Raw genomic sequence first — 12847 nt, 5'->3', positions numbered from 1 at the left:
TTCTCGAGCTAAAGCAAGTGCTGAGTCGGAGCCGAGGGATCGGCTCCGAACCCATCAAGCAAGAAAGAAGGCGAGAGAAGACAACTAACATGGAACGTTATGGTAGGAACATAACTTCTTATTTATGCCTTCCCTCTCATTCCAAGAGTCCTGCTCAAGATAGAGCAAAACTACCCCAAAACTTTGTTGGGGACTCCTTTTTGGCCCATACGGCATTGATTCCCTCCTCTTCAGTACCTAGCCAAGGGCAACCACCACAAGTTATCTCACAGGTGAACCTACTCAGAGAAGATAAGGGGTCTATCATTCATTCTTGTTGCTCTTCAGCTGACACTATGGGTGATGAGATTTTGATCTCTTTTAGGTATCTTTTTTTCTTGAGGATGTGCTGCAGATTCTACAGGAGGCCAAAATATCCACTACCAGGAAATCCTGTGTGTCCAAATGGAAGAGATTTTCTGTTTGGTGCCTTGGTTGTAACCAGGATCCCCTTTCTGTGGAGATTCCCATGGTTCCATCTTGTGTGAATTGCTTCATACTGTGTTGGCGTACTCTTCAGTTCAAGCTCACATTTTAGCTGTTTCTGCCTGTCTGCCTTTGATGTCTCCTTTGGCCTCTAGGTGTGAGGTTAAATAATTTCTTAAAGGCATCCATCATATTAGGTCTCCCAGGCAACCTATTCCTCTTTCCTGGGACCTTAGTTTTGTTCTTTAAAAATTGAATCTGCCTCCTTTTGAGCCTGCAACTTTCAGCTTCCTTGCAGCATTGCACATGAAAGACTGTTCTTTTGGTCTTTACTTCCGTTATGAGAGTGTCTGAGCTTCAGGACTTTATGGTTGTTCCTCCTTTTTGGCTTTTCTTAGGGACAAGATGTCTCTTAGTACTAATCTTTCTTTTATGCCCAAGGTGGTTAATGAGTTGTCTTTTAATCAGTGTACTAATTTGCCCACCTTCTTTGCAATCTTCTAGTGGGAAGGTTCTTCACTCTCTCTTTAGATTTGCATAGATACTTCAGGTGTTATTTAAGCCATTCGCAAGTCTTGAGCAACTTTGTTTCTTTTCATTCCAGATCTTCAGGTTTGGCTGTTTCTAAGCAAACCATTTCTTTGTGGATTTCTAAGGCCATTTCTTTGTGTTACTCCTTTCTTGAGACAAACCTTTTTGCTTTTGTTAGGGTTCCTACTCGGGCTGTTCCTTTCATGAGAAAAGCCTTTTTGCTTTTGTTAGGGTTCCTACTCAGGCTGTTTCTTCCTGTGGTGCTTTTTTCAAAGGCTTGGATACCAATTCCATCATTGCGGCTGCTACTTGGACCTCTGTCCATACCTTTACTAAGCACTACAAATTAGATGTTGTTTTCAGGGTTAGAGCTGGTTTTGCTAGAGCTATCCTTCTTGGCTTTTTTGAGGACTCATGTGGGCCTTCCTTCTCTCAAATTTCTTCTTGAGCTTTTGTATTCTCCCTTTAGTGAAGAATACTGAAAAAGTGATATGGAAGGGCATAGTGCAGTTATGTAAAATCTTTCCATAACAGTATATGTTCTTCTCTTCACCGTTGCAGTGTTCCCTCCCTCCTCCCCTTTTTCTCGACTACTCCTTTTTTCCTTCTGGATGCACATGTTCCTCTTTTCTCATTGGACTGTTGATGTTCTTCTTGTTTCACTGTGGCAGTCATCACATTTGGGTTATCTGCCTGCAGGTAGCCCTCAGTTGGCCTGAATACCAGAGTCTTGGGATTTCTGCGTCGGATGCTGTCGCTTCTTCCATGATGTCAAGACGTCATGGTAGAAAACATGTAGCCAACACCATTACATCAGTCTTTCTTGACCCTGCAGTGTCCGAAGCAGAAGCAGTTCACAAGTGCTGGTCGGCCGCCTCCTGAAATTTTCGTTTTTCGAGTTTCAGACGTGAAGTCTTCTAAAAGATAAGTACCCCACTGGGGATCTTTTTTTCTTGCTCTAACGGATGTCAGAAAAAGTTAATAATTGTCTTGCCTGTGGAAAGCAAATGCCTTACAGATATTTTCATTCTTACTGCATCATCTGTTTAGGCCCAGACCAAGATGTTCATCGCTATCGGTTTTGTCCTTATTCAACGCCTGAACTATTTGTCGTCGGGCTATTTTTGTTGCTAAATTCTTTCACTGTCGTTCTCCGTATTCCAAAATTGCTTTGATAAGCCATCCGACTACCGATCTTCCGAAAAAAAGTAAGGATTAAGACAGAGACAGACCGCATAGGCTGTTTCTCAGGCACCTTCGCAGCCCCTGGATAATACCCTCTTCTGTAGATTTGCAGGCCTCTGCTGAGACCCTTTCGGATTTCGGTATGCTGCGAGTTGCTTCTTTGACTATGGAACCTGCGGATGTCTCTACCTTGGATGGGTCTGGAGCCTCTGTGCAGGCACCGGCTTCTGAGGGTGTATCCCAACCTTATCATGATCATATTAAACTGACATCTTCGTTTTTGACTAAAACTAACGAGTTTCTCAGACCCAGAGTTCACACTTCATGTAAAAAAAACGACGACCAAAGCGCATGCTCAAGCTCCCATGCCACCGAAACAAATGCTTAGAATGGCTGAAGACCTAATGACTTTAATTAGGCGAAGCCAGCCTTCCCTCTATTGGACAAAGGATTGATTTTCCTTCTGATTCTACAGACCGTGAGCCTGATAACTCTAATCCCTCTGATTACCAGGACATTTCCTTATCTACCTGTGAGGATTCAGATGCAGAGGATTCCATCCCCTCTGCCTCCCCTCCAGGGGACTTTTCTTTTGGTGAAACCTTGCATACCTTAAAGAGCATTTCCGCTGGGAATGCCAGGACTACCTACAGTCCAAAAAGAGACTCAGAGAATTTTTAGACTTGCCTCAACACAGGCCTCTAGCTATACCCCTGTTCTGGATATTGTAGATGATGTCTTCTTGGAATCCAGCCTTACCCCTGATGCCTTGCCTCCAGCGGCCAGGAAACCTGACAGGTACTACAGAGTACCTGACTCCCACAAGCTCCTCTTTAAGAATCCTACTGCAGATCCAGAGACCATTTCCCAGGGATCTAAAGGCATTAAGGTTACAATAGCCAAAAGCCCTACCCCTTCGGACCGGGACTCTAGGGCTGTAGACAGATGGGGTAAGAAGATATGCACCTCTGCTACTCTTGTCATCAGTGCTTTAAATTGCCAGTTTCATATGTTAAAGTATCAGCAACATGTTATGAAGCTAATTAAACAGAAAATTATGTTGATTCCTGATTTTGCAGAACATGAAGATTTACAAAAGTTAATGCATTCTGCTAACCAAGTTGGAAAACATACTTTGCAATGTGGTTTTGATGCCTTAGAAGTATCTTGCAGGGCTGCTGTCACTGGACCTGTTCTTAGAAGGCATGCTTGGCTTAAGGAACATATTTTGCCAGACTATGTCAAAGCAAAATTACTAGATACACCACTAAATCAAGAAAGCCTGTTTGGCAGTAAAGCAGACGTCCTCAAAAAGATGGAGGAAAAAGCTAAATCTATGCAAACTGTTAAGTATTTCCTACAGGTACAACCACCTAGAATTCTGTAGGCATTGACCGTCTAAAAACTGGTCCTTTCCAATCCCTCCCAGACCTTCTCAGTCCTAACCCAGGGGCAGCATACCACCACGATTACAGTCTCAAGGTATGCACAGATCTAAGCAATGGAGTACTCCCACCTCTAAAACAAGTAGTAGTAAGCCAACATCCTATGGTAAAATCTCACAATGACTTATCCTTAATTCTTCCAAGCCTTGCCCAAGTACTTGCACCCTTAGGAGGAAAACTTGCCCTACATGCAAAAAGCTGGGAGTACATCACCCAGGACAGATGGGTCTTGAACATTGTATCCCAGGGATACAGATTATACTTCCCCTTACTGCCAACCCCAAGTGGATGACCAGACCTCCCCCCAAACTAGTGGGCAGAGACCCAAAAGCAAGTACTTTCTCTTCTCAGTATCAAGGCTAGTCAACCTGTCCCAGCAGAGCATAGGGGACAAGGTTTTTAGTCTACTGTTTCTGGTACCCAGAAAAGAAAACTCTTGGCGCCCTATCCTGGCTATTCTCAACACCTTCCTGTTGGTTACAAGGTTCAAGATGCTTACTCTCCAACAGCTGCTTCCTGTGCTAGCCAAGGACTCCTGGCTGGTCACCCTAGACTTAAAACAAGCTTATCTGCTCATTCCCATAAGGAAATCTTGCAGGAAATATCCTACGTTTCCGAAGCAGGCTCTATGCATTATCAGTTCTCTGCACTTCCCTTTGGCGTATCTGCTGCGCCCAGGGTATTCACAAAATGCCTAGCTCCAGCCATTGCATATTGCAGGCAGAGAAAATTCAAATTTACACATACTTGCACAATTGCCTGATTCAGGCGGACAGTCAGGAATTGCTACTCCACCACCTGACATTTGTAAAGAGACTTCTAACTTCACTGAAAATAAATCACATCAGGTACCCAGCCAACATGTTGTATTCCTGGGAGCAAGCCTGACCACAACTTCCCAGATGCCATTCCTCACTCCAGAAAAACAAATGTATTTGACAAACTACTTCAATCTACTGGCCACCAAAACCCAGCTTTCTGCAAGAAAAATACTGCAAGCCCTAGGGTTCATGACCTCTTGCATTCTACTAATTCCATATGCAAGACCGCATATGAGGAAACTTCAGTGGTACTTAAAAAGCCTCTTTCAACTTTCTCAGGACCTGGAAACAATGATTTATATCATTCCTTGCCTAAGGGCAGAGTTTCTTTGGTGGGCAGAGGTCTGCTACCACAGCAAAGGACTCCCTTTCACTGTACCCCCTGCCGCGCAAACCCTAAAAGACGCATCCGACTCTGCATGGGGGGCTCACATGGCAGGACAAGGTATTCAAGGCAAATGGAGCCCAAAGCAAATGCACTTGCATATCAATCAAAAAGAAATGTTAGCTGTACAGAATGCTCTGACAGCTTTCAAACGCCTTATTGTTCCAGGGCAACTAATAATAGACAGACAACACCTCAGTTACGTGGTACATAGACAAGCACGGGGGGAACCCATTCCTAACCACTCTGCAGGTTAGCCATGGCTCTGTGGAGCACAGCCTTGAGCAACCAAGTGCACCTGCAAGCTCAATTCCTGCCAGGCAAACTAAATTCTCTGGCAGACGACTTAAGCAGAAATCTAATGGATCCGCATGAGTGGAAACTGGAACCCAAATCATTCAAGCTGCTGATCCACAGGTGGGGGGCACCAGAGGTGGACCTCTTCGCTTCCCCTCAGAACTTTCAATGGAGCAAATATTGCACCAGAACTCCCCACAGCCAAACATGGAAAGTGGATGCTCTGCCCTTTACATGGGAAAACCTCTCAATCTATGCCTTTCCCCCTCTGCCCCTCCTCTCTAAGGTTCTACTAAAGATCAAACAGGACAAGCCAAGGACAATCCTGATTGCACCAGACTGGCCACACCAGCACTGGTACCCACCTTTGCGCAGTCTGACAGTACTGCCACCTTGGCACCTGCCTCAGACCCCTTCCCTGCTGTCCCAGCAAGAGAGCCAGATTTTGCATTCTCAGTTACCAAACCCTGACCCTAGCAGCCTGGTTCATCTCCTGAACCCTCAGTAAACAGGTGCTGGATGTCTTCCTGGAGGCAAAAAGGCCTACTATTAGAAAATCCTATTCAGAAAAGTGGAAAAGATACTGTTCTTGGAACCAGTCTCAAGCAATGGACACAAATGTGCCCAGCTTACCTCGTATACTAGATTACTTAACAGACATGTTCCACAAAGGCCTGTCCTTCTCTTCTATTAAGATTCATGCCTCTACCATCTCAGCTCATAATATTGAGCCACCCCTCTTCTCTCATCCTCAAGTCAAACAGTTCTTGAGAAGAGGCAGAAATTTAAGACCTCCCAGGAGAGCTTCCACTCCAGCCTGGGACCTTAACTTTGTATTGGAAAAACTCACGCTTCCACCCTTTGAACCTGCTGCTTCAGCAGAGTTAAAATTCCTCTTCTGGAAAGCAGCTTTACTTCTAGACATCAGTTCAGCAAGAAGAGTGTCTGAATTGCAGGCTATTATGGCTGTGGAACCCTTCTTTATCTTCCATGTGGACAGGGTTCCCATCATTTATGCCAAATGGGGTATCTAGTGCGACTAAACCAATCCATTCATTTGCTAACCTTTTTTCCCTAATCCTCAGAATAAAGGGGAAATGATCCTGCAACTCCCTGGACGTGCACAGGCAGCTTAGGTTATATCTGGACAGGACTAAACCTTTCTAAAAATCTGACCAGCTGCTAGTGAGTTTTGCTACAGGGGCAGAGGGCAAACCATTTCTACGTGGATAGCACACTGCATCCATTTCTGCTGCAAACATCATGGGAAACCTGCCCCACAGGGGATCAGAACACATTCCACTAGGGCTACTACAACCTCTACCGCATTTCTTAGGGGAGTCCCTGCCAGGGACATCCTGAAAGCTGCAACCTGGAGCTCTGTACACCTCTTCGCCAAGCATTACCACTTACCTATCTTTTCTAAATCCAGAGCTGGATTTGCTACAGCAGTCTTAAGAGGGCCTGCTTGCCAGCCCTAATGCTTCCTGACTGCCTCCACCCATCCTCAGCTTTAAGAATCGACCCAAATGTGATGACTGCAACCGTGAAACACGAAGAACATAGTAAAGTTGTGTACACTTACCATAAATGTAGATGTTAGTGTATTCACTGTTGCAATCCTGGTTACCCTCCCTCCAGCCACCTGACTTCACTTTACTTATACCTATCCTTTTTGTTTGGCATAACTTATGTCATTGTTATTTGCTTTTTGCTGGGGGTGTTCCACACCATGTAATATCTTCCTATTTAGGGGGCTCCTGACATCCGGGGCAAGAAAAACTGATGTAATGGCGTCTGTTGCATGTTTTATACCCATGACGCCCTGACGTCATGGAAGAAGCGACAGCATCCGATGCAGCAGTCCCAAGACTCTGGTATTCAGGCCAACTGAGGGCTACCTGCAGGCAGATAACCCAAATGTGATGGCTGCAACAGTGAAAACACTTGAGTGTCTACATTTATGGAAGTGTACACAACTGTACTTTCTTCCTGTGGCTATAAATTTCTGTGGTATGGAAGTCCATACGTCGCTTTTATGCCATACGCTGTGAGTGAGGAGCATTTGTGTGATGTATGATATCCTTGAAAACCTAAGACTTTGGTATACTGGCCAGATATTGGGCTATCCTTTAGTGAAGATTACTGCAATGGTGAAGAGAAGGACCATCTACTGTCATGGTAAGATTTTAAACAACTGTACTTTCTACTTGAGGAGTAGTGCAACAGCTTTTTACATCAGGCAAAATTTTGCCGTTTAGAAAAAATGTAAATGCTTTTAAAAAGTCATGTTTTTTCTTGAGCTGGTTATAGCAACTAGCACCCTGCATTTGCTCCACCCCATCTTTCCCTGTTTACTACACCTACTCCATGCCATCTTAAATACTTCTGATTTTTCAGTTCAGCAGTTATTGAGACAAATTTTCTGTCTCTGCACTCTGCCTACTCACCTGATTCTGCTTCAGTACCTTCTGCTGACTGACAATGTCATCTATTTCCTTGTTTCTTTCATGTTTTGCTTTCTCCTTCCCCTTCTATTTTCTTTTCCTTTACTGTTTAATTTTTTAATTTGCACTTTTTTCTATTCACCATGTCAATTGCCATCCATCCATTTTAACTATCACTTGTCCTTTGGATGACAGTAATCAGAAGTCACATTCCACTCATTTCATGGCAGGCTTAGTAGAGTGCTGACATTTCCCCACTTTCCTGTCCACTTTTCCTTATCTGTGTAAATACTACCTTGGGTCTTCCCAATAATGGCCACAAATGTAGGAATGCTAACCTGTCAGAGAAAATAATCACATTGCAATCTGACCTGTTCTGTTTTGTCTGTTCTTCTTTAACCTCTCCTGATCCCTTGCCAGCCTTTTCTTCTGCTCCCTTCCAGCTGTCCCCTTTAGCTAGTTTAGCTGTTATTAATCAGTCAGTCAGTCTTGCACAGATGTATTAAGACAGATCTATAATTTGACTTTTTACTCTGGGTTTAACTAACATTCCAGTATGTCTCTACTTAAAAGGTGTCTTCTTATTAAGTGCTGCTTTTCTTCTCCTAAGTGAACACTGGCTTTAGAGAATCATTCAGGAAAGATCTTCCATCTGGATTTTCACACACAGAATTTTTTCATGCAATGGTTAATTTTTGAAAAATCATTACTTTAAAGTGTAGATAATGCATTACAAAGTTCAGAGTATGAGCCTTTACAGGACATTCAGCAAAATGCAAGCCAAATAAAAAATGCATGTGCAGTATGATAGGACAAAATTAACATTAATTTTCCAAACATGAGTACTTGTCCATGAAAAGTAGTCATGATATACAGCATTGTTGCAGGATAAAAATCTAAATCTGTTCTAATGCCATAGTGTCTTCTTCTTTCAGCTTTTCCCGGTTAGGGGTCACCACAGCGGATCACCGTCTGCTCATGATTAGCAGTGGAGTTTTACGGTGTCAAGTTGCCAGCCCGGCACCCAACCTTCCACAGAAGGAACACGCGTGTATGCACTCACGCCTAGGGCCAATTTAGTGTGTCCAATCCACCTACCGCATGTCTTTGGGATGTGGGAGGAAACCCACGCGACCACTGGGAGGACATGTAGACTCCGCATAGAAGGCACTCCAGCCGAGGATCGAACTGGAGAACCTCTTGCTGTGAGGCAGCAACACTAACCGCTGCACCACCGTAGCTGCCCTTCTAATGCCATAGTGTAAAAATCTAAATATTTTCTAGCACACCGATATTTTTAAATGAGTCTCATTTATTTGTTCATTGAGGTCTGCTTTTTTCCCCATTTCAGGGCGATATATCTCTATACACAGGCATGTGCCCACACACACACACACACACACACACACACACACACACAAAATACTGCTGATAGTTTGGAAGTTCACCAGTTTACTTACAGCAAGTTTTTGGTAGGTGAGAGAAAGGTAAGTCTATCAGTACAGTATGTGAATGGAGGAAGGGTATACTCATTCCCTACAGAAGACATTTCAGGTGGGAATCGAATTGGAGAAAGAAGTGCTGCATGATAGTAATGCTGGGCACTGTTCTGCCCTTGTATTTCTTATTGAGTGGCTATTTTCCTTTGCTGAGCTCTAGTCAGTATTAAAGCATTTCAGCACCAGCAAAAGTACTGGATCCTGATGGACTGCTCAGACAGTCCAAAAGCCCAATCAGCAGTGTTTACTCTACCAGTGTGTTGTTATGCCTATTATACCCAAAGCTTTATATTCTCCGACAGTGAACCCATAACTTGTTCCAGTCCCTTTGTAAAAGTACTGTTTTGCTGATTAGTTCATGTTTTGTGTAACATGTAAGTGAAGCTACCATTCATTTTATTCCTAAATCCATCCATCCTCAACCCCTTATCCCATTTTTTGCGCATGGTGTCGCTTCAACAGTGACAATCATTTTGAGCCAAGGTTTATGCTACCCCTGCCGTAGTAGTTCATCCTTACCACTCACTCACGCACAAACTCACACCTATGGCCAATTTAGAATGTCCAATTCACCAACTGCATGTCTTTGGAATGTGGGAGGAAACAGGATCACCCAGAGAAACCCCACACGACCACAAGGAGGACATGCAGACTCCACACAGAAGGTACCCCAGCTGAGAATCTTAACTGGAGAACCTCTTGCTGTGAGGCAACAACGCTAACGACTGCACCACTGTGACCGCCATAATCTATTCTGTAAATGGCATAAAATATGGGAAATAAACTGAACACTGTGGAACCACAGTTGTCACCTTTTTGTTTTCTAGCAGAATTCTTTATATTCTTAGTGCCCTTATTTTAGCCATTTTGAGTCTTGCTTCTTGACTTAAATATGGCTCTAATTTAGTCATAATGTCTTTACGATTGCCGTATTAGACACATGCTTTACAGAAATAAAACTGGACCTTGTCAGCACGGTTTAAAAAGTAAATTTCCTTTTTTTTTTTTTTTTTTTTTAAGTAGTCATATAACTGTATCAAATTAGATTTTGGTTAGACTTTCCTGTTAACTTGAATTTTTAGGCATGATATTTAAGACTGAATGTTTGCCAAGTCTTAGTATTTCACATGGAGGCATTTTTTTCCATTGCATGCATGTTGAATACTGCTAGCTAAAGAAAATTTCTTCTTAGAGCAGCAGTTTTAATTACCCAGTAACTTTGCAGTATCGTTTGTCTAGCAGTTTGTGTTTTGTTATGGGGCAAGTAATTTTTTTTTTCTGGTATGATACCACTGACTGTTTTTTAGACTTGTGTTGCTTCTGTTGTAATGCTGGATGTCTCTCGTTTCATGAGTGACATGACATTAGGCATCTTTCATTTTTTTGATGTGCTGGCAGACTGCAATTGTGTACTGTGTTTTGTAAGAAGAAGATGAAAAACTGGAAGCTCATACTAACATCTGCTTTGAAAGTTTGTCTTGTTGGCCATGTTTCTGATATGAGAAAGTTTACCTTGTCGGGCTGAGTCCCTCATAGGTAGTTAGCCGGTTAGTAGTCCAGGGGACCACTGATGAGCCTAACTTAAATTCCCAGTTGTCCTTCAGCCGTCTGGTTAAGTGACTTGGTCAAGGGCACACAGTAGGCAAATGACAGCTGAAGGAATCACTCTGTGTTACAGGAACTGCAGCTGACAGCCTTAATCCTCTGTCTCCCTGCCCCAGAGTGGTCTCATTTTATAAATTAATTGGGAGAGTAGGAGAGGTGAATGAGAGCTATGGAAGTGGATGCAGTGGTGCTTGCATTCATTAAATGTTGCTGGAGTTGGATTTTTTATGTATGTATATATTTAGAATGTTGCTGCTAGTGTAGGTCAATGGTAGTTAATCAGTGGTAAAGAACTTATACCAATCTTGAAGGTATGCTGCAAAGGTACTTCTTGTGCAGAATTGCCAAAATAATTTAGAAATGTAAGACTACATTATTAATTGTTAGGTTGACATTTCTGCACAGCAGGGTTATTACTGATGGGTGGGGGGGGGGGGGGTGTTGAGGGTGAGTGTAGGAGACTGCCAGGTCCTAGCAAGACAGCAGTAATCAAATAGATAAGACTAGGACAGAGTGAAGAATTTTGAAATTGTTTTATTGACGTGTTTTGCCAATGTCAGGTGTGAGAAAATTGCTAAAAATATACTTTGTTTCAGCTGAACTTGGTGACCTGGATCCAGCAGAGCATCTGCCAGACATTGTGTCAGAGTTCCGATTTGTCCCTACACAGACAGAGGAGATGGAGCAGGCAGTCTACGAAAAATGGAAAGAGTACAGGTGGGAACAGTGTTTCTGTGCAATATGGGTTATGTCCGACAAAAATGGAACAGTGTTTCTGTGCAATATGGGTAATGTCCGACAAAAATGGCAAAGTACATTTTTTTTTCTGTTTAAAATAGCAGATTAGATCGTGTTCATCCAGTTGAATTTAAACAGACTACATAAGTAAGGTGTACAAGTGTTGCATTCCTACTTAAATGAAAACTCATTTAAAACTTTTGAGAATGTGTTAGGCAGAGTAATTTCTATGAACCTAGAGAATTCGTTCAGATGAAGAAAATGAAAGAATTAATATAGAAGAGGGCAAGAAAAAAGCTCATAGAATGGAAGAATCTAATCTGTTAGTAGAGCAACCGTTCTCACATTTCAAAGTAAAAGTAAACTTTATTGTCGATCAGATGTACATGTCAGTGCAAGCTGAACAAAATTACGTCGCTTTGGTCCCCGTGCAAGACATAATGAAACGCATAGTTTGAATGACAGTAAGACTAATGCACATACAGTAATAATTAAAATATTAACACATTAAATTACCACAATTGGACAGGAAGACACTAGACAGTATTATACTAGTAGGTATTGCAAAGACTATGACTTCCCATTGTGATTGCTTAGAAAATTGCACTTCATCAGTTCTAGTATGATATATTCTGGTGTTCATATTTGCACATGTATGGAGTGGTGGCTCATTCCTGACTATTGCACATTCAGGAAGTAATAGCATAAGACGTACCAGTTATTGAAATAATTTCCCAGAGTTATTACTATAGATGATGCTTCACAGCAAGTGGCATATTGATCTGCATGTCCTTCTATTCATCTGTTGCGGTATTCTATACATGAGGGAGTTGCCTGCCCAGGCGACCCGACAGCCAGTATACCAAAGTCTTTTACTACTGTAGGGTGCGTGGTACATCTCACATAGGCAGCTTTATCGGACGTAGGCCATAAAGGAGACGTACGTATGCGCCATCCTCAGAGCTTCTCTGCTGCCAGTCTGATCGCCAGTCCCCAACGTCACTGCTGCAGGAATCGAGTTTTTCTACTAAAGATAAGTGCCCCATTGGGGAACATTTTGTGTTTTTTACTGCTGTACTGCCTTTCCTTTGAGTTAATGTCATCCAAGAAAGGGAAGTGTGATTGTGGAAGGCAGATTCCAGTCAGTCTCACTGTGCCTTTTTTTTTTTTTTTACTTGGGTCCCACCACGACCATAAAAGCTGTTCTATCTGGCAGTCATTCATCCCCAAGACCCTTCGAAGCTAACTTTCATCCCTGGCAATATACTTAGAAAACCAATGCTTAAAATTCTTGCTAAAAGCACAATGGGAGGGTTCCTCTGGCCTGATGACTGAGCCTACCATGAAAAAGAATGCCAAAAGGCCTAGGCCTGAATCTTCAGTTGCACCTCTCGCTGTGGACATTTTTCCTGAGGCACATGATAGCTCG

The 12847-nt window shown here is 42.8% G+C and overlaps 1 protein-coding gene across 1 annotated transcript in view; it reads left to right on the top strand.

Moving 5' to 3' along the window:
- EPB41L5 (erythrocyte membrane protein band 4.1 like 5) overlaps positions 1–12847 on the top strand; it is a gene marked incomplete in the record, with an annotated part of 2576260 nt that overhangs the window by 757221 nt on the left and 1806192 nt on the right. Inside the window, 1 exon segment of the mRNA XM_044060661.1 lies at positions 11277–11397. Within this exon segment, the coding sequence (XP_043916596.1) occupies positions 11277–11397 (121 nt within the window).

The sequence above is a fragment of the Protopterus annectens genome, chromosome 2.part0, assembly GCF_019279795.1.
Source record: "Protopterus annectens isolate FY-2018-M chromosome 2.part0, PAN1.0, whole genome shotgun sequence".
Taxonomy (NCBI): Eukaryota; Metazoa; Chordata; order Ceratodontiformes; family Protopteridae; genus Protopterus; species Protopterus annectens.
The sequence above is the reverse complement of the archived record's forward strand: the minus strand, read 5'-3'. Positions and strand labels throughout refer to the sequence as shown.